The 24,363-nt window shown below is 31.5% G+C and overlaps 1 protein-coding gene across 2 annotated transcripts in view; it reads right to left on the bottom strand.

Moving 5' to 3' along the window:
• Positions 1 to 24,363, bottom strand: part of chm (lysine acetyltransferase chameau) — a 193,677-nt gene that overhangs the window by 56,134 nt on the left and 113,180 nt on the right. For both annotated transcript variants that reach the window (XM_076393906.1, XM_076393908.1), the window contains exon 12: positions 7,483 to 7,576. In XM_076393906.1, the coding sequence (XP_076250021.1) occupies positions 7,483 to 7,576 (94 nt within the window). The remainder of the gene's footprint in view (positions 1 to 7,482; positions 7,577 to 24,363) is intronic.

Below are 24,363 nucleotides of genomic sequence, written 5' to 3'. Positions count from 1 at the left end.
ATTGAGATAGTTCAAAGTGTAAATCTGCTGTGAAATACGCCTCTTACTGCCAATTCTAAATAGCGATCACTATTCCTCAAATAGACTATACACACCAATAATTTCTCAAATATCCTGCGGTAAATAGTATATACCTATATTAGAAATGATATATCTGAGGTATTAATAAATTAAATTAATATTTATTCAGGATCTGTTATACTTTTTAATATAACAATGGTTGCAGTTATTTATAGTATATATTGGTTTATTGCTGTTATATGGTTTTTGAATATGCGCAAGTGATGTGCTCTAAGATAATATGTTTGAGAAAAAGAATATAAAAATAAAAAAATAAATTATTCTGAATTATTCTTGCAGATTATTCTCGCCAATCCCCAGATAGTAGGTACCAGATACTAGTAAGATACCAGTACTACCACATAAGAGTTCACTCAGCTCATCATCGACAGTGATTTGAAGAATTAAATATTGACTGTTTTTTAGGCCAAAACATCGAGGTTGGGACCAGCCAGCCATTTAACTTGATGAGAAAGATCTAATATCCTCAATATTAAAAGGCTTCTACTAAATACCTTTTGTTAATAGATGACATGATCATCAAATATGTATTAAATAAATAAATGAACTTATATCGGCCCCATAGCCCATAAGATACCGCACATATACCAACGAGGAACCAATGTTTGACCATGCGGTCCGCTAGTATAAAGGAACAGACCGAGTAGAAAATAAATATCCACACTCACTCAACTATGTGAAAGTTAAAATCAAATAAATCCAATTAAAATTTAACTGATTTTTAGGTTCCAGTGCAATGTGTAAGTTTTTCAAATAATTAACATAACTGAGGTAACATTATAGCTTACCGAACACAAAACTTATAAAACAATTTATCGCATTTCAATGCCTTCTTATAGAATAAATTCTGGTATGTTGCTGATGGCCGTTGAACAGCTACATTTTACATAATTTATTTTCAGTGTTCTTTTTAATTAAAACATTTATATTGTTAATAACAAATATTTTATTTGTTCGGCAACAGAGTTGTTAATAAATATATTGATGATGCTTTTATCAATGATCAGCGTTGCTTGAAAGTATTCTAAAAAACCTGCACCTAATTAATGTTTATTTTTATACCAGACAATTCAGCAGACATATTTAACATACGGCACCCGTGAATTATATTTTTAGATACAAGACTCAACAAAAACTATTATATATTTTTAAAATTTACACATGTATTTTGTGACTTATTCTACTTATTAACGAAATATGAGGTATATAAGTATTATAAATACGTATTTCTTTCAACTTATAATATCACAGAAAATAGTTTATATTAATCCGAAAATATATAGTTATGGGCATTAACTATACCAAACATCGCAAGTTATTTCAGTGTGTAAAATTAGTAGAGGAACATACGACGAAAAATATACACGTGATAACAAAGTGAAATACATAAACTGTAGCGGCGATCATCCTGCAAGTTATAGGGGATGTTTGTTCCATAAACAGCTACAAAAGCTATATCCTATCCAGCCTTAAGAAAAAAAAACGAAACGTACAGCCATCAAGACAGACAATACTATCTAGTTTACCTAAAACACCAACACAACATACCCATACATCATATGCAAAGATATTAAACAAAAATCAGAACCAAACTAATACGCAAACAACACCAGTCTGTATGATTTTTGAGCGACCCTAATAAATTAAAAGAAATGATGGGTACATTTATGGTACATACAGATTCCTAGATACAAGTAATACCGCACAAAACACCCAGATGATAAAGCACATAGGACATCCATAACATATCGTGAAAACATAAAACGTGACGAAAGAAATAAATTTAGAGAGCGTCATTAACAATGAGTGCTGCTTATTGTCCACCTAAATATAACAAGGCCCAATATTTCCACGGATTATTTATTACATTAGGTAATAAGCTTATTGCCGGTAGAGCTTATAATGATGAACATCTAATAGGGAGCTGAATATTGATGAGCTTAGATAGAATCTTTCTATCTAAGCTCATATCCTAATAGAACTTTAACTAGGAAAAGCAATGAAGGCAAATGTCAGATACAATTAAATTCCCGACCCTATAGACTTGAAAAAATTGAAACCAAAAAGTGTGAGGCTGAATCATAATGTATTTTCTGATAACCCGTCAAATAATCTTAACAGTTAATGTAAATATTATCAACAAAACTAAAATACCTTGTCTTTATAACATTAAAACTTACTGGCTATTGTTTAAAAAAAAACTGGACATATAACAAAGAATATACAAGATATCGCATGGTATGCAACTCCTAACAGTACAGCATATCAAAAATTTAACTTCATATCATCCACAATTAAACAAAAAATCGTAGGAAGAAGGAAACTGCGAAAAACCTTCCAACAAACAAGAATAATGAAAAAAACCAAGGACAACGAGAATATTTGGAAAACATAACGCAAACTGATGCAACGGAATATTCTCTCCAAAAAATAACAAGAGAAATAGAAAGGCTCCGATAACATAATCCACAATTTCGATCAGGAACGATAAAAAAAATTTGATCCATTCCCGCTCGAAATATTATCCGTAGATGGGGAAAACGATTTAACTGACTTTAACACTCCATTTCAAATGAATCTACCACACGAAAAAATACTTTAGGGGAGTAAAACGAACAATAATGAATGAAATGAATGATAAAAAAATCTCCGGATTTGATATAATAATTGGAAGAATCTTACGAGAACTATAAAAAACGTGCTTCAAGTTCATAGAAGAAATATATACTATTCCAGATCATTGATTTGGTTTCCGTAACAAATAATATGGAACGATAGAGCAACTTCACAGTTTTTTTGGTAAGGTGTAGCACACTGCACTTCAAGATAAAATGAAAAAGGTTCTGCGACATCCGCACTTTCAGCTACTAAAGTCATATCTCACTCTAATGTGAGTGTTATTGGCCCATTGTTAAAACTCCTATATAGCTGATTTACTGACTGAAAACCACTAACACATTATAACACCTCACGAGAATTCAATATCAGCCACAAGGAATCTCCAACTTCATCTTGACAAAATTAACTTGTCGTAGAAAAAATTGCCTATCAACGAGCGAACGAGACAAAATCTAATCCCATGACGTTCACCATGCATAGAAGGACTTATGCTTCTGTAAATATTATCGTCTTGAATTCCCGCAAGCAGATGATGTTACATATATGGGAATGCATCTGGAAAACACTCTACCTGGAAGAAACATATACTACTAAAGCTAACACAACTTGGGCTTAAACTGAACCAGATGAATTTGGCTTATGGGGTGTAAACCTAAATTATCCTTAGATAACAAGGTATTACTGTATAAGTCAATTCTTACATCACATACATCGAACATATGGTGTCGAACTGTGGGGGGTATTATGAAAGACTGTGAGTGCAACCGAGTGAACTCTAGAAACTATTAAATGTGCGATGCCAGTGAAATGCAAATACTTAAAATATTTCTAACATACGACATAATTAACAAACACATAGAATAGATTTTAGAAGAAGAGATCTTATTGAAGAGATCTTCTATATGCTATTTTATAATATAAATCCCATCATTTCATAAGATAAGTAAGATAATAAGATAAGAATAATAAGTATTTACTTATTGCCCACTGGTTAGACTGTGGAATGCTAAGAGAATAGTAAAAAAATATCTATAGTATCTATAGGCATCAACTACCAGATCAATTATGTAAAAGACTCAAAATTAAAACGAGAGTGAACAATAAAAAATAATATGACTATACTTTTGTTTACGGTCTGTTTGTGATCGACTTGGGATAGAAAGGGGAGATCTAATATCAGTCAAAACAGCAATGACGAAAACAGACGGACGAGCTCAAAGGGGCACAGACATAAAAATGTTTTTGTCAGTCTGGGTGAAGACAGTGGTGGAGCTCATTTAAAAATATCTTTTATTTACAGACGAAATCAATTTAATATTCCTCAGATAACTAGTGCCTTTCAAATACATTTTCTCGTTCATTTTCAGTTTCGTAAAATTATTATTTTTGATAAGTTAAACGAATTTGAGGCTTTTCCCATCATTTATTTGAAATCTGTAAGACTTTGTACATAAGATACAGTAAGGAATTGTTTTTTATTAACAATATAAACAATTACTGTGTGTACGTAGGAAATTACAATACGCATGATAAATTATTTTTAAAAACTAATTTATGATAATTATATTTAAATAATATTACGAATTTACTATACCTAGAATAAAAGTAATATTTTCAAAAACATTATTTGAGAGTAAAATTGACGTTTGAATAGTCTAATTTTAAATTAGCGTTAAAAAGCTTCTAATGTGTTTGCTACGTAGTTATTTTGGTCGCACTAGACGGTTTGTATGGATAAAAGTTTTATTTATATATTATTTATATTTTAATAATTTTGTTATAATTAAACATTCTAATGTATATCAATGGTGTGAGATTCCCTACTGTAATTATAAATCCCTACGAAATAAAATGGGAAATTAGATTTAATATAATGTGATGGGTTTAGTTTACAAGTATGGATGAAGTTAGCATATATTGCTACAAAATTCGGAAGGCAAGCAGACAGAAAATGAGTTTCCAATGGAACTCACTCAACATTCATTACTGTTCATTAAACGACAATATATTATCAAAATATAAAGAAGTGAATAGAAGCCCTTGCCAACTGTCAATCAGATCCAACCATGGTTAAATTACGAAAAGCTAATATCAAATATCGGGTTTCTACATCAAAATGTTCGATGAGTTATACTTCGTGAGGTTAAGGATAACTGATACATATTTGATTGAAAAATGAGATTTAATTTTTTTATTGGAAAATTAAGTTTTTGCAATTTTCTGTGCGTTTGTTATGGCAGACAAAAGTTTCAAACATTTAGAAATACTTACGTATAGACAATGTATGAACCAGATGTTATCGCTGAAGCCAAGTAAAATAGGAACTAAGCAGAGATGTAGTAATAATTAATAATTAGAATAATTGTTAACAGAAGAAGAACTTCTATGAGTTTAAGAATAACAAATATCCACTATAAAATGTATATAAATTAGAGCTTATTGTCTTGTAGTTACTATATAAAATTAACATTTTGATAGCCTTGTTATATACATTATCATACGTCCAATAAGTTAGGACACTTTTATGATACTTAATTTCAATAATACTATTCTCACAGTTCCTAACTGTCAATCGTGTATCGGTTGCCCTTTAGAGTTATTACTGGCTCTTATTAATTTTCTTGCCAAGTGTTATACTGATAGTAAATTTAACATTATTATTTTAATTACAATCACACAGAATAATCCCCATTTATGTAATGAATTTGGTTAAATTTAGGTTATTTGCCTTGATAAATCTCAGTTCAATTATTTCATTTAATTTTTGCCGTTGGTAAGATAAGATAAATAGTCTAAATAAAATCGAAGCGTGCTAAAAAGTTCGAAAGTTGGAATGTGGAAATTATGTTTAAGAAAGATAAGTAACCACCATCAATGTTTCGTAACACTTCTGATCGATGTTTAACTTAAATATTACAATTGTTATCTCCTTTTCTTTATTTGTATAATGTATAGGGAATATACATATATTTTGTACTATTCAACAGAGAATACGCCGCATCAACTCAACAACAAAGTATAAATTTCAATCAACATCATATTTATTTTAAAGATAATATCGAATGCAACTTTGTGAACATATTCAGAAAAAATTACAACTTATGCATATCTATGCTTGTTAAAACGAGAATGTTGCTTTGGAAGTTCAAATCGAACAAAACCGTCAAGAATGATCACTGAGCTGATATGTTTTAACCGACTATTGAAAGAAAAGCGGTTGTTAAAGAAGCAATGACATGACAAAGTTTTAGATCTTAAAGTACGAAGGTCGATGACTTAACAGGTCAATTGAAAAGTCCACGGCCTGACACATAGATGACGCTACTAGAATTAAATCCATATGATTTTAGTTAGTTAGCCCTAACCCTCAAAAAATGCGTGTATCAATTTGACAGCTATAGGATGATTAGTTTGTAAATTATAACATTTTGAGAGAAACAACTTTTGTTATTGTAAAAAAATGGATAAAAAGGAATTTCGTGTGTTGATAAAATATTGCTTTTTAAAGTCATACCCTAGCTGAAACATATCAAAGTGGCTCGTGAATTGTAAAAGTAGTAATGAGTGAGAGTTGATTTGTAAGACGAAAACGACCCAGACAACAAAGCTTGATTTTCTCGAGTAGTGTCAAGCAAATCAAAGCAAAATCATAGATAATATTAACAACAACATAAAGCAAACGGTTAAAAGTATTAGACTAGAATAATTAACTACCCTCAAATTATTAATAAATATAAATAAATCTATATAAAAATATCTAATACAAAATGTTATATAAAAATAAATATATCTAAAATAGGACAATTCTAATACAAAAAGTAATAAATTAATTTTATTGCAGATCCAATATTTGTATTTGAACAACTATTACTAATTAAAATCGTGAGAATCAACCACAACTGTTACGCTAAAACCATTTTTTGAAATAAAGGCAGATAAAGTTCTCTAAAGACGTGACAAATTACGATTTCAAAAGGTTATTACTGTGAATGAATTTCTGAGCAAAGACTCAACAAATTCCACGACAAAAACAACTATATCCACTGGATATCATTTCTTTCTCTTTCAAAAATTTAAATTAGCACTTCGTAAACATGTATGAGTCAATAAAAAAACACAAAGAAGACGATTTACTTGGAGAACAGGTGAATGCTAGCTTGAAGAATACTTTAGAGAAACACAAATCTCACATATTACTTTTCACTACCAAATTATTCGTAGAATTAATGAAAATACAACTACTTAATTCAGTGTTCGAAAAAGTGTTGTTCAATGTCGTGATGAATTATATTTAGGAATATTCCTCATCAATGATAAATATAACAGCACATAGACTAGAAATCATGACAGCTGAAACAAGTACAAAGAAATAAGAAAGAAATAAATATAAATTCTAAATAAACTGAATTCGCATCGCTCACCTAGTTAAAAACTAAACAGATATCGTTATCCAGTCCAACTGACATTACATAATATCATTCAATCACAAAGATAAATTATTTTCTATGATTTGATTATAATGATTTGCTCTGACAGTTCTTTTACATTAAAGCAATCTTTTAAGAACCTATAAAGATCTAGAAAATAAATAGCTGCTAGTGATATACAAAATAGCAATTCGAAAAGTTCACGTTGAGATAATAAAAATTATCGTAAAGTTAAGGATTACTTTGTCTTGAGTATATTAACATATAATAAAAAGCTAATAATATACCCAGAAACATATTAAACATTTTACTACTTTTGATAAGCATAACTCTATAAAGTTAGAATGATACTTACTGAAATCTATTAGTAAACGGCCATAGCCTTGCCTTTGATAAGGTGGCAATGTTAAAATGCACGATACATTGTAGTTCAAGAATGAGTTCTTCTCCTGAAAAAATAAAAACATATTTTAAAAATACATACATCAACAATAAATTCAAAACAACAAAAAAGTTTTTTATTATAGAAAAATTTAAAATTGCATTCCAATATATGCGGAAAATAATCGAAAGTACAAATTATTCAAAAGAAAGTTACCTCTGAAATTACGAAGTTATTGAAAAAAATGCTGATACACTTTCTCAAATTTGAATGTCGGTCTAAGAAATGTAAAGTACTAATCAGTCGTAAAAACTTGCAAGCAATAGTTGAACTGTGTCTAAAACACACATGATCGCAAAAAAGTTTCGAAATATACGGTTTCATAAAGTTTGAAGGAAGGTTCTTGCATGTATTCTGATCATTTTTCACTTTAAAAAACGTGACAGGTCCACCTATTGTTGTGATAGTTGCGGGTTCGAATCCTGCTGAGGCATGGTCGTAAATTTATGTTTATGATTGTTTAATATTTGTGATTGTCCTAGGCAAGAGTGTAACATCCGACGAGGGAAAAGTCACACCAGTAACCATAATGGATATGACCGGATGTCTTCTGGGATGATTTCTAAGTTGCTCACTCGCCAGTCGGTAGGCTTAATACCAAAGATTGTGGTTCGGGAAAGGAGCATATTTTATAAACTTTTCCGGTAGTGTGCCGAAAGAACTACACTAATTCGCTCTAACTCCACCACATTATTATTGCAAATATTTCTCCCCTTATAAAGACAAATTGTAAATAAGACGGAAACGACTAGTAACAATATATTAATTAAATAATAAAAAAATCTTAATTGTAGTGTCGAAATCAATACACACAATTTTAATGATAATGGCACGATTCTTAGTAAAACTCCTCTGTCTGTGCCTTATCGCAGAGGGATAAAGAGAAATTAAAGAACATTATTTTATTGAACTTTAAAATTGGCCATATTTGAAAATTATTCATGTAATAACCAAATAACATGCACTTATTGACTAAGTCAAATTTTATTTAAATTGTTTAGATCTTTAAATAATTTTTATCTTTATATTTTGGTGATCATCTCAATTGAAACGTCGAAATCAATCAATACACACATTTTTAATGATATTGGCCGGATTCAGAGTGAAACTCCCCTGGCTGTGCCCTATCACAGAAGAATAAAGAAAATGAATTAATTGAATTTTAAAATTAGTTATAAATGAAAATTATTAATGCAGGTTATTATATACCAAACCACGACCAGATCAAATTTAATTTAAAATGTTTGATCTCCAAAGAGAAAGATAACACGTTATGTTGATTGTAAAGTATAGATTGGATTTTGTTGAAATAAAAACTGAAAGAAATTAATTAAATCCAATGCTTGGCGAATGCAACCTTCCACTTTATTGCGAATTGCCTTAAACCCATATCTGTTGACCGCCTACGCACAATCGCTGAAATCGTCTCGGTCTCGTTTTAGTAACAAGGTTAAGCGTTCGACGAGGTAAAAAATCTTCTTGAAATTGCCAAGTTAGCCTTTGTATTATAGATTGGAAAATTGCCTTAAAAGTTTTAAACCAGTTTATAAATATATATAAAAATATTTTAACAAAAAAATTGAACCGACTTCAAAAAATAAATAAGGAGCTCACTAAAAATTCAAAAATAAAAATAATCAAAATATAATAAAAATAAAAATAAAAATAATCAAACTTAGATTTTTAACAAAAAAAAAAACTTTAATATAAAATATGTACATAACAATCGTTGTAATAACTATATAAAAATAAACAAAACCCTTATTTAACCTACCTACTACACATATTTTATGTTTTAATATATACACATATTCTAGCTTAATACCTACCTAAACCTATTTATCTATTTACAATATATATGTCACAAAATTATATTATTATTTTTGTATTGCTTAGACTCGGCACCGACTTCAAAGTGATCAGTTGGTAGTAGTTAAAATAATATTAGAAATAGATAAATAGGTTTAGGTAGGTATTAAGCTAAATTGTGTGTATATAGTAGAATATAAAATATGTGTAGTAGATAGGTTAAATAAGGTGTTTTATTTATGCTGTAAAGAGCAATACCTTGACAGTTGTAGGGTGCTACAGCTATGAATTATTTAAAATAAAACAAATAACCCTTTACCTAAATGGTTTATTACCTAAATATTATTTTACAACCTATATATAATAAAAGCATTTTATATTAAATGTATTTATTATTGTATTCATCTTATAAATTGTTTTTATGGTTTTATTAGCAATAGTTTGACAGTCTGAATATATAAATATTGCTCTTGTCAGAGTGTCATCTTTTTTATTCTAGATATATTGGGCTCGATTTATTTATAATAGGATATGTGATGAAAATATGGTACAATGCATTTTTAGACAAATAGTATCTAAAACAAAATTTGAGCCTCCAAAGAAAATTAAAAAGGATTCAAAAGGACTGTCGGGAAATACTAAAAAATTCTTAGATAGAAAAGAAGCGGAAGAACAGAAAAAAACTGAAGATGCAAGAATTAATAAAGAAACCCTTTTAGAACAGAGATCGCAAGTAAGTTTGAGGTTATTTAAAATATGTTCGTATTTTTAATACATTTTTAATATGACATAAATGCCAAAAAAGAATCAACATGCTGACCAAAACAAAGTCCATTCTGACCCAAATGATTATGGATGTGTGTCTCAAGAATCATCTGTCTTTTACGAAAAAAATATGAAAAAGTACAGCAAATTGAGAGTAGAACTAAAATTCTACTTTTTTATAAAGAAACCTAGAAAACCTAGAAACAGACCAGATAATTCTACAAAGAACTGTAAAGATAAACCAAAACCTACACCACCACCTATGAGCTTCCAAGGTAAGATATTTTTGTTTTTTGGAAGTCGAATTTTTTAGTAATTTGTATACTTATTAGAATTATTAAAAATTGCCGAAAAAAAAAACAATTTAAACTATTTACTAATGGACAAAAATCAAAGGGGAGTGACAAATTGTTAACTAAAAAAGAAATGGAAAAAAAACATAGCGAAATGAATAGATGTGGTAAAAGTAGTAATACATTAAAAAGCAGTGGAAGTAATGTTACGAATAAAGGATTTTCTAATATATTAGAAAAACCGATGCAAAAGCTAATGTGAAAATGGAAAAACCTAACAAGAACTGAATATAAACTATTACAAATATATCAAGATTGCCTAAACATCCTGGAAATGGCCAGAATGTTTCAAAACATACAACATCGGCATACAGAGATGAAACTGATGTTAAGAAAGACCTGCAAACAAAACAACCTTCAAATCTGACGTTACTTAATAATAAGAATACTGATCAAAGAAATTCGTCTGTGAATAAAAATAGTTCACGTGAGGATGCTTTGGCAAAAAGTGTATCTGTCAAAAAGTGCATTTTAACTGAAAAAGTTGCCAGTGGAAAATTACAAGGAAAAACAAAAGAATTTCCACCAAGGATCTTTTACCTAAAGTAAGTTTGCTAGATATACTGTTAAAATCTGTTTAGTATTAATAGTTGATTATTAGGGTCCACCTAAAGATGTTAGACCTAGAGAGTTTCCACCACCAGATGTTCGAGACATTAAGAGGAAAAAGTTAGTGCGTGTTGAAAAAAGTATGTTATATTTAATTTACTTGCAACTTAACAAATTACACATACATTTGATGTATTTAGGGCGAATTATGAATGATTCTAATGAGGAGTATGATTCAGAGCACGATGACCTCATTGACGATGGATTCGAAGAGGAATATAATTATTCCAGTTATATAAAGGATATATTTGGTTATGATAAATCAAAATATAGAGAATATATGGAACGAGATGTATTAACATAATTATTAAATTTTCAGAAATAATGGAAAATTTAGAGGATATGAAATTGGATCAAAAGCAAAAGCGACGAAAAGCTTTGAAGACAAAGAAAATGAAATGTTAAGATAATCTTATTATATAGATATTTTGTAATAAAAGTATTATGTATGAATTCTATAATATGCTTCTTATTTCTTTATTTTCAATAGTCTATTGTTAAGAGTTTACACCAACATCGGCACAATTATTATATAATCGATTGCCTATTATTCAACTATACTAATTAGTTCTACTACAATTCCATTTGTCTTCTAATCTATAGTTTGTTTTTATTATTGTTGTTTGTTTTCCTTATATAAGATCACCTTTTATAATTCAGGCCTAATAATAGTAAAAAAAGACATAATACAATGACAAATTAATTCATTAAACATTATTTAATGCTTTCTCAACATATTCTCCTTTATGATTATTATACTTTACGTGTGTACTTTAGATTATTTCCATTCAGTTTGTGATATCTACCGAATAGAACATACAATTCGAATACAACAAAGTTTTATTCTACCGAAGAAAATGCGTACAAACATAATTTAAGCATTGTGATGTCCATTTAAATTTGTCAACACTACTATTCCGTCTGTGGCGTATTTATTCTGAATCAAATCAATATTTTTTGTTTTTGTTTTGATGTTTAAATTTCGTGCGATTAAACGACAACAAATTATTTTCAAAATGTAATTATTATTTATATTGTATACTACATGACCCAGTGAACTTTGTATCATTTATATTCTTGCAACATTCCTCTGACAATAACATTAGCTACTTCGTCGAATGTGGGTGAATTAAATCTTCTCGCGTGCACACTGACAGGTGTTTTGTCAGGTTTGATGACGATAATATGCCTGTCAGGTTGCATCCGATCCAATGCTATGAAAATGTTTACTACATCTTTGTTCTGATGAAGAAGCGTGCCTGTCAATTTTTGCATCCGGATTGCCCATAAAATAAAATTGTAAGAATGATTGACATTTATGGTATAATACCTTGGAAATGGGCATGAAATGGTCCTGCAATATATGTTGTACCAAACAAGGTCATTTGGAAACAACTACTATATTTTCTAATGTTAAACAAGAAGCGATTAGTATCATTTCCCATCCTAGAAACTAATGAGCGAAATTGATTTGGCAGTGAGACGAGTTAGCACTTTTAATGTTTCAATCAAAAAACAGTCAATGTCAAAAAACTTCAATGAATTTAAACATTATTTGTATTAAACCACAGGTAATTAGGTATCGTAAGGAATATCGAATGATGAATAATATGAAAAGAATTTCAGAGAGACTAAATCAAACCTGTGTACTTTCTAATACTCTATATAATAACAGGTCAATTGAAAAGACTCCGGCCTACCATAGTAAAACACATTTTTTGGCAATTTTTTTTATTCACCATAATTCCCCTCAAGGGTGATACACTGATTATAGCGACCCTCCAACTTTTCGATACCATTTTTGTAGTACGATTTGTCCTTTGCTTCAAAATAGGCCTCAGTTTCGACGATCACCTCTTCATTCGACGAAAATCTCTTCCCAGCAAGCATTCTTTTGAGATCTGAGAACAGGAAATAGTCGCTGGGGGCCAGATCTGGAGAATATGGTGGATGAAGAAGCAATTCGAAGCCCAATTCATGGATTTTTGCCATCGTTTTCACTGACTTGTTACACAATGTATTGTCTTGGAGAAGCAGCATTTTCTTTTTCTTCAAATGCGGTCGTTTTTCGGCGATTTCGTCCTACAAACGGTCCAATAACGTTATGTAATAGTCGCTGTTGATGGTTCTTCCTTTTTCAAGGTAGTCAATGAAAATTATTCCATGCGCATCCCAAAATGCAGACGCCATATTCTTGCCAGCCGACTATTCCGTTTTCCCACGCTTTGGAGCTGGTTAATCGTGTGCAGTCCACTCGTATGACTGTCGATTGGACGTCGGAGTTGAAATGATGGAGCCATGTTTCATCCATTGTTACATATCGACGCAAAAACCTTCAAACACTGCTCCGAATCATCAACTCGTCGTTGTTTTTGGTCAAAGGTGAGCTCGCGCGGCACCCACTTTGCACAGAACTTTCTCATTCCCAAATATTTGTGAATGATATGATGTACACGTTCAGTTGATATCTTTAAAGTGTCTGTTATTTCATTCAATTTCAATTTACGGTTATTCCAAATCATTTTGTGTATTTTTTAAATGTTTTTGTCGGTAACAACCTCTTTTGGGCGTCCATTGCGTTCACCGTCTTCGGTGCTCATTTCACCACATCTAAACTTAGCATACCAATCCTTGATGGTTGATTTTCCTGGGGCAGTACCGTGAAAGTCGGCAACAAGCCGAGTTTTTGCTTCAACCCTTCAAAAAGCAATATTTTTCCCTTCAAAAAGCAATATTTTATCAACACAGGAAATTTCTTTTTATTAATTTTTTTTACAATAACAAAAGTTGCTTCACTCAAAATGCTATAATTCACAAATTAGTGATCCGACAGCTGTCAAATTTATACACGCATCTTTTGAGGGTTGACGCTAACTAAAAACATATGGATTTAATTCTAGTAGCGCCATCTATGTGTCAGGCCGGGGACTTTTCAATAGACCTGTTAAATAAAAAGGAATCCATTATTCTATCTAACATACTTGGAATATTCCAATTTAAATCAAATATGCACTATCGCAGTTATAGAACAATACTTGTTGAAGTTTTATAGATAATTTTATTATCTCCATCATAGAAGCCTTTGACGCTGTTACTACATCATTCACAAAAAATAGTTGATTTTCGCAAGCCTCTCTTGAGATGAATTCTTCAGCATGAAATTAGTTCGACGTGGATAGAAACAGGTCTGAAATCATTTGCTATCAGGTTTAGGCTATAGGGTGAATGTGTAAGAACCTCCCAAGCAAGCTCCCGAAGTTTCCGGAGAATAGCAAGTTATGGATGTTATCTTGATGAAATACAAATCCTGTCCTAGTAGAAAAAGCTGGTGCGTCCATGCAATTGCTTCGTTACGACGTTATTGTTTACTGTATAGGTTCGAATTAAGAGGTTTAATTAGGACCATTTGCGCTTGACGTTATCGAAAATGTAGTGTGTCCATTATGTTTCAACACAGATCCGTAGATGGAAGTTCAGTCCAAGAGCTTTATTATAATTTGGGAAATAAATACTGATATATTAATCTCGTACTCGCCTAGTTTGTATATTAATGCAAGTACGAAAGAACAGTAGTAATAAATTAATTTGTAAATTAAGATTGTTGCAAAGAAAATTTCGATTTTTTTTTGTTTTCGATATATCGATAGTTTCTTTAAAATTATCGATATTATTATCTTTAAAAATATCGATACTTTTCTCGGCGGCCGACATACTTAATTTAAACAGCATAAAAGTTCGCCGGTAAAAGCTTGTCGAAAAAAACGGCGCAAATAAATTTCTCCTAAAAACTGAGGAAAATTTGCGTTCGCCGAGCAAGCGAGTTTAGTGTAATATTTAAAACATCGCATTTTAAACGAGCTCGAAGTCAAAAAGCTTCCGTATAAAAAAGCATATAATCATTTATCTTTCATCGACAAGACATCAGCTCCGTCGTATACGTTAAATATTCAATTTCTTCGGCGTTGCCCTTAAAAAAAGATTGTCGATTTTTCGCCGGCGTCGGAAAACGGTAAACCGTGCCTAGTGACGTTAAGCTCTCGCCGACCGCCAAAATTACGTTCCAGAAACGTGACTGCATTCCTGCAGTGCGACAGAGTCTGGATGGAAACACATAAAATGGATTATTTACAGGTCCGTATCGACCCGCTATTGGGGCGGTGTTGTGCTAAATAATTTTACGTAATGCCATTGCTATTGCACGCCTCCCTCAATCCCGTGAACGTTCCGTTTTGAATAATTATACGTTGAGTTTCGACATCAGCATAAAATAGCAACGTTCAAAGAAACATTACGCTCAAAACAGATCGATAATAATCATATATTTTTAATATACACCCCTCCTAATATACTCCTGACTCCTATATGTGAATATTCCTCAACATCTTAATATTAGGTATTGCATGTATTGTGATTTTTTTTTTATTTTAGACTTTTAACACTTGACTTCAGTCAAATGACTTGAAGTGTTAATAAGAAAGCAATATGTCTGGTTAATACAATAGCTGCGGCAGAAACTGTCATTCGAGCTGCAATAGTGTATCATTTTAGAATTTCGAAAATACGGCAGGTTATTCGCTAACAAAAGCACATTCGAGAACAACTTTAAATAGGATAAAAAGGTTTTTGTGTATCGTTTTATCAGTATAAATGAAATTTTGACCTATCACCGTGATGCTGAAACCAAAGGAAAGATTTTAGTTATTTAAAAAGATTATAGTTTTCTTAAACAATAACATCGCGTTTTTGCTACCTCCAAACACCTCACTACTTTTACAAAGTTTGGCCTAGCATTGTCATGCGAGAAGTCAGCCTTTCCACAATACGTTATTCAGTTTGTTTATTTAACGTTAGTAGACATCTGCAGTAACAATTTTAATCGGTTTTAGCAGCTCACAATATGCTGCACGTTACTGATCTCTGTTTAAGCACGGCAAGAGTTTATGACCGAATAGTCTGGCTTTTGCGCTTGGAATTGTCGTAGTAGATCAAATTCATCACCAACAATACACCACAGAAAAAGCTTCTTTTGTCTGATATACAATGAAGCCACAGTATACAGATATCCCAAAATGGGATTTTCAGTTAATTCGTGTGGTAGCTATTTTCTCTCGTTTTTGATTTTCTCTTTTCGAATTTACCAACTGCTAAGCTACCTGAAAGATCTTTGCAAGCTTTCGTCCAATAACTCATGCAATTTGTTATATTCGAAGTTTTTTGGTCCTCCAGACCATTCCTTGTTTACTAAAACTAAAACCGACAATTGGAATATAGCGGAGCAGCTTCACCGGTTTCTAAAAGTGTCCGATGAGCTTCGACAGCAGATTTACTCAAATCAAACAACAAAAATAATGAATGTCGAAAATTTTGTTTTGAACACTCCATAATTAGCGTTTGAATTCACATATGAATAATTCAATAACACTAAATGAAAAATTGTTATTTTATGTAAAGAAATATTAAAACCATCAAATTTAACAGTTAGGTTAAGTTCTTATGATACTTTATATTTTAGCAATATATATCGGTGATAAAAATATATGTGAGTACCTAATAAGAATATTTTGAGTTAATATATTACTGTAACTGTAACTGTACGGTACTGTAAATATTAAAAATAGGGTAAATATTTAAATTATATATACTCTGAATATTTATTGCATTGTAATTAAATTGGGAGATACAACAACACAAGTGTGATAACTTGGCAATATGTCCGGTTCTAAGACCATCCGTCCCGTAGTCCTCAATGAAGGCACCAATGTCTCTTTCTTTCAGAAACAGATCAAATAATAACAAAATCCTCTTAAGACAGCTGGTTGGTGGTGGAGCCCATATAGTTCACAACAAAAAAACAGCAGAAGATAAGTCTTTCTCTTGCTTGAATGCATTGTCATCTTTCAACATCTACAGTATTCGAGTAGAAGCTCTAAAATATTTAATTAGGCAGGCATTTCATAATTTAGAGGCATTAATGAAGCAGTTCACAGTTTGGAAATGTTTATGCCTTTGAAAATAACTGGAAATAAAAAATATTTGGAAGAGTGGTGTCGGTTTAATATGGAACTAAAAATGTATGATATATTTGAAATATATCTCATATCTGAAGTCGGAATCGATCGATAAGTTTTCACTTAATAACTACATCACCGAAGAAAAAATCACTAGCTGAAATTCTGAGGATATTATTGAGGAAAACTGGGGAAGGGGGTGAAGATTTTCAGACGTTTCTGTGATCTTAACTGCATCAACTTTCATGTAGTTACTGAGTACATTTTGGACCTGCCTGGAAATAACTTTTTGATCAAAGTGCTTTTGTCATTGATTAATGGTATGTTATGGATAAATAAATACGGTTAAGTGTGGTTTTTTTGTCGGTTCGACAAATGTTGTCATTTCTCGACTATACAAAAGTATGATGATATAAAAGGGGTGGGGAAAGACATAAAGTGTATGTATAAAATAATAAATTGATAAATATATAAAATTAATAACACAAACAGGAAGGCCAAAAGTATAAACAGTGTATATACAATTTAAAAATGGACACGAACACAGGACTACAAACACATCCATAACGAACTAGAGGTTCTATCCAGACAGCGCATATTCGCATCCGTACCGAAGTGGTAATAGTTATTTCCTCAGTAACACTAAACTTAGCATAGGCTAGATTCAATGGAGAAAACCGATATCTCGTAGAAATCCGAGCAGTATGTCTGTATTTTCTCCTGTTAAGGCATATCTAAAATTTTGCAGCCCATAAATAGCTGTAATCTGGGTGAGCCGTGGACAGTCGTTCAGTATGCGGTAGACTAGAAATAGGGGCATTGTGACAAAACTCACAGTGAGCGGGTGGGCTCGAACTCATCAAGTGGCAGTGCGAGAAACGACAGTGACCCAATCTTAGTTGATTCAGAGCTACGGCAAGGGGACGAAGGAAAGGGACGCGAAGAAATTCATTTCACTTTTTTTTCACTCATTCTTTGTGAAACAAGAAACAAATGGAATAAGGTTACAGTTGAATATTGTTCCGGTTCCAAGCCATGCTGGTAAAGCAAACATCAGCAGATCAGGCTTCTCCTTCACTTCACCAACCAATATAAAACAACTATAATAAAATCTAGTAAAATATATAAACGAGTGCTTTTATAAACAATTCGTTACATCATAAAATAATCGATAATAATTAATTTGAAGCCAAAGAGTTGTATTAAATAAACAAATAATGAACTGTATTGATTTATTGTTGCTTTCAATAATAAGTGATAGGCTCAATGTAATTCCAATACTAAGAGGTTCCATTGAAGTGAAAAATATTTAAGCTAACTAGGAATTTCACCATCTAAATATCCGGCAATGTTCCTTCTGACAGAACATGTCCTCCGCGAAACTCAACTCAAAGTAGAAAAGTACTGCAGTAAAACTTTTATGCGGATTAAGTTATCTGATACCAGTTGCTTATAAATATTTACCATTGCCTGCGTACGCAGTTCTAATAACTCGTAAATACTAGATATTATTGAGGTATAGCGATTACACTGCTATTTCATTACATATAAAAATATTACGAACATATAACAAAATATAATCGATTATTTTTAAGGGTAAACATTTCAATTATGAACTATTTCTCACCAAGGAGATTGCCAAACAAAGTCAACCTAATTTTCTAAACACAAATGAAATTCCAATCTATAATAATTTAACATTTTAGTTAACACATTAAATTATCATTTATTTTATTTTCCTTTTTCTTTAAACTTCAACATTACATAAACTTAATACGAGGCATTTAACATTATCGTCAGATCTACATTGAAACTTTTGGAGATTTCAAGATTTTATGTTTTGTCCACTTTTTTAGGAAACACGTGTCTCATTAATTCATTACGTTAATGTTATTTTAAATAATTAATGTGAAGGTTACTTAAAAACTGTAGCAAAAACAACAATAAAAAATTCCAGAAATGATATATTCCACTTTAAAAGTAGTTTTTAATTCATATTACTATATGAATTTTTTATATTTTATTATGATTTGTAATTATCTTAGTAATTTCAAATAATGTGAAATTATGTATTGATAGAAATCGTAATAATAAGTAATATAATTTCTAATAAACAAACACTTAAATTAAAAACAAATGTGTTTTCTTCTTAATTTTGACACATATATATATATATATATATATATATATATATATATATATATATTATATATACATATATATATATATATATTTATATATATATATATATATATATATATATATATATTATATATACATATATATATATATATATATTTATATATATTATATATATTATATATACATTCACCTATTTTATAACATATGGTGAAATGTATCCATCTTGCATCAAATGTATCCATCAGTTGACAATGCTCATGATACAAAAAAAATGGAATTTTATTTCAATGAACTAGAAGTTGTCACCTCCTACCGGCCAATAAATTTATTACCGATAATCGATAATTGTATAATAGAAAAATCAAAGATCATTCCAGAACACGAATTTGGATTTCGCAATAAACATAGAATAATTGAACAAATGCATAGACATGTTAACAAAGTAAATATGGACTAATAAATATGAAACGCCAAAAGATATTAGTCAGCTGCGTTACTAGACCTTTGATAAAGTATGGCATACGGGATTGCCGGTTAAATTAAAGAAACCTCTACCTCATCCGGATTATGAGCTACTAAAACCCTACCTCACGTCATTTTACAGTAAAACAAGGCGATGAACACCCCGAATTACATGCAATATATAAAAGAGTTCCGCAAGGTAGTGTACTGGGTCCAGTACTATACCTTATATACACAGCTGATCTACCTACAACAAAAATAACCAGTCTGGCAACATACGCAGACGACAGGGCAGCCTTAGCCTCTCATAAAGATCCAGCCATAGCATCTATTAACCTACAAACACACAAAATCAAATACAAATGTGGCTGAAAAGCTGGCGTATAAAAGCCAACGAAACAATATCCAGTCATATAAATTTTACACTGCGTAGAAAAACATGTCCATCAGTCTATATCAACTCTTATGTCAACTTCCGCAAGCAGATAAATATCATCGTGCACCTAGATCGACACCTAACTCGGAAGAAGCACATACTCGCCAAACAGAAACAACTTGGACTTAAACTCAACCAAATGCATTGACTTATCGGGCGCAAATACAAGATATCATGAGATAACAAGATATTATTGTATAAATCTATACTCAAGCCTATTTGGTCATATGAAATCCAACAGTGCAGAACCACTAGCAGGTCTAATATATTCATCATACTACGATTGCAAAATAAAGTGTTGCGTACCATTGTCGATGCTTCGCACTATATTTCAAATGAAGTGATACAACGCGATAATCCTCTAGAACCAATAACGAGTGTAATTCAACATGTTTATGTGAAGTACTTCGAAAGACTGTCAGTGCATCTCAATGTACTCGCTAATCAGCTAAATATACGAAGTGACGGTTAAGTGTGTAGGCTAAAACCTCTAACACCATCCGATCTGATTATTGGACTTTCGAATAAGTTTTAAAATAAGACTAATTAATTGAAATAGTATTTTGTAGAGATCACTTAATGAAGTGATTTCCGATATGCCATGTATATATAATATAAACATAACAAAAACTTATTGCCCTCTGGGCAGATTGTGGAACTACTAAGAGTAATAATAATAAAAAAAGGGCAGTTACACTACGGAGCTAGCGAAGAAGCTCCAATATCGGCAGAACACAATTTGTTAACATGTTTGGTCGTTTGAGCCGGATCAAGAATTAATCCAGTTATCAAAGGGCAAAAATAGTTTTTTTTGCAAATATCTCGCTTCCTAGGGGTTTATACTATTTACATTTCTTATAAATATTATAGGAATTAAAATTCTTTACAATTTGTTTGAAATATTTTTTATATATTCAACTATTTTATACTTCAACATATTTACGTGTTTAATAACTCTTTAACCTATTATTGTAATTAAAAAATTGTTGAGTGCAATCATTTAATTATATTTTAATTATATTCTAATATATACTAATTATACATTAACACGTTCGCTGCCGATCTGGGATCAAAAACAATCAATCAAAACCTTACCCTAGAAGACGATTACGTTTTTTCTGATTATAACAATAAAATATTCCTAATAACGTTTTTTAACGTGTGTCTAATTTAGATTTCAATTTTTTTTGTCAAAAAATATATTTTTTTGTGTCATGCGCCTAGGTGTGATCGCCACTGAGGTCAAATTTTATTGCCGATGGCCGTATAACGCGCGAGCGCCTGGCAAATTAAAATGGACAAAATAGGAAAATACATTGTTGACTAGAAGACATAATTTAATATACCATAACAAAATTATATATATAATGGGAATGAATCAACTACTAAAAGAAGATAAAAAAATATTCAGCAGAAAAACGAGAAAAATATAATTAAGTAAATGTTACTACAAACAAACAAAATATCTATTCATGTAAATTGAGAAATTTATAAAGCTTTGTTGACTTAATGAATTGTGCGTAATGAAGATGATCGATACTGCCCTCGCATTTCGAGGCATTAAATATAGCCAACAAGATGTGTATTCCATTTTCATACAATATTTGTACATGGCCGTTTTCTTGTTAAAATACTTAAGCTACTTGATCTAAATTGGGAAGTTTCTCTAGCGTTCTAATGAAAATGTGTTCCTTTTTTTTAAATAACGCAGAAGTCGCTCCACAGCCAGTAAGCGCATACAAGAATAGAAAATAATTTTTAAAACAAGGATATTTATCAAAAAATTTGGAGAGGTATACTTGAGTACATCCAATTACGACAATGACGAGCAAATCTATATTTTCACCTATTATGACGGCAGTTTTTGACGTTGTATTTCTTAGATAGCGTTCTCTATAATAAGAACTTAGTCGAGTAATAGTAGTAGTAGCAATCGACAGATCGTTTGATTGGTCTGATTACTAATTTTATTAAATATTGTATTGTCTACAGCATTTCTGGTTCTATGCTTCTGTTCTAGTTTTTCGTCTTTTTTATCAATTTTCTAATTTCAAGGGAATAACCCCCTCATATTCTGATTTCTCTCTTGATGTCGGGGTAGCTTCTTTTGTAGTAGACGGAATTTGTTCAATTATATTTCGGGTTTGCAGCTCAAGATCGTCTATACTTTTGAGTATTACGTTTAAACTTATTTGTTATTGCATTAAAAGTCTAAAGGTATCCTAGTTAGTAAATTTGTTAGTAAGATTAGGCTCCTTTGTTTTTTTTTCAGAATTGTCGCGCCTAGTATTAACAATACTGGAGTGTTATCAGATGATAATTCGCGCAAGCTCTTAATTTGTATTTCATTTGATGAGATGCCTTTCGAAATGTAAAAGTCCAGTAGGTCTGGCACTTGACACGAGTTAAAATTAGTATTATATTTTGCTACGAATCATTCGTTTCCTTTTCCAGGTATTATTAATCGTGAACCCCAGGCTGTGTGTTTAACATTAAAGTCCCTCCCAATATTAACCCTTGGACCCAATTAAAAAATATATCTCTATATTGTTGTTGTGTTATTTTGTATCTTGGTAGATAGTATATAGCTCCTATATTTATTTCAGCGCCGTTCTTTTCAATGCTAACTATCGTAGCTTGAATTTCTTCATTTTTTATCTCGCCTTGTCGGAAATGCTGTATATTTTGTTTTATAATTAGAGCTGTTCCTCCTTTACCAATCAGGAATCAATCTACTGTAATCTACAGTGTGACCACACTAACAGAGCTTGTTATGTAAACGATCCTTTTTTTTGTTCTGGCCTAAAAACCGGGCGGTGGAATGCATGACGCATACCTGGTCGCGGAGACTTGCCCTGGAGTGACAAGTTGGACCGGGTTATGTGGGACTGCCTCTGGGCTTACCAATACACTAAACTGAAACCGCCTCACAGTTGAACCCTGTGGATCGCTACTGCTACTGCATTAAATTTGGGGATATGGCACCCGCTGATCGGGCAGCGCCGTTATAGGGCACGAGGGCCCGGCGATTCTATTGATTCGCGAACCTGAGTTAACACACAACTGGATACTGTTGTATGGGGGTGTAAATGATCCTTGTCGACATTAAATCTACCAAATGACCAACTTAGAAATAATTCCAGATAAAAGACGCCCTCAACGTAATTATAAGTATGACTTTTGTATTTGTACTCTTGCTTGCTTTCTTAAGACAAGTGTTCTCACCGAAAGCTGGCATTAAAGTTAACAAATAAAGAGGAAATAATCAGATCAACCTATTTTTAACGTATAAATAGCAATTGGGCGTTGCTTAATTACATATTATTATACATTAATATAAATTCAAATTAAAAGTTGTGAAGAGTATTGTTGTAACAGTTTAGATTCTTATAAAACTGCGCGAAATGTATTATAGTGTAGACCATATGTTGGGCTTTTAAAGATAATTCTATTTTACAACTTCGAAATATTTTTAAAAGTATTATTCAACTAGCTGTTGGCTTTATAAAATTTTTGCATTCGATACTAATGAAATGAAAACATTGATCTTACATATGAGACTTTTGAGCCAACCTTTAGAATTTCAAAATAAATGCTTATACTTTCTTACAGCTTATTATCTCTCAATCCCTGGTTGGCCCTCTTTTTTGCCATATATGAATTAACAAAATTAGAGAAAGTCGTACAACAGAATATGACGAAAAGCACAAGTTTATCACAATCCCAAATTATTAAAGGTAACCGACACCAAGAGCGTTATTACCCGAAAACAAGAGAGATAAAATACGCCGATTCTTGCACAAAAGCAAAAACTCCCCAGCCGATTCGATGCGCTGATAGAAAACTTTTAATCTCTCCGGCGCGCTGGATGGTGGTGCTGCGCCAACCCAGAACATTTCCAAAATTACCACTCCGCTGAATTACTACCTTAAAACGGCCGTTAACGTTTCGGGTTTGGCGAGCCGACCCCGTAAATAACGGACTTGTCGCGGACAAATAATCAAAAACTACGCGCCACTCAGTCGGTATTAATCATTAGAGCCGAATTTATGGAGCTCGTCGAAAAAAATCCGATTTACACATTGCGGCCAGACGGCAACGATGATATTAATAGATGCATTCTTTCGAATTGGTTACAGGGTGTGACGAATCAGATTAATCAATATTTTGACAGGCTGTCATTGTTGACACCCCTATTGTCTTCCATCGC

This window comes from Rhynchophorus ferrugineus, unplaced genomic scaffold (genome assembly GCF_030347505.1).
Source record: "Rhynchophorus ferrugineus isolate W39M unplaced genomic scaffold, kcgeb_rfMv2 rfM2, whole genome shotgun sequence".
NCBI lineage: Eukaryota > Metazoa > Arthropoda > Insecta > Coleoptera > Curculionidae > Rhynchophorus > Rhynchophorus ferrugineus.
Note: the sequence above shows the minus strand (reverse complement) of the source record. Positions and strands in the feature narration are given on the sequence as shown.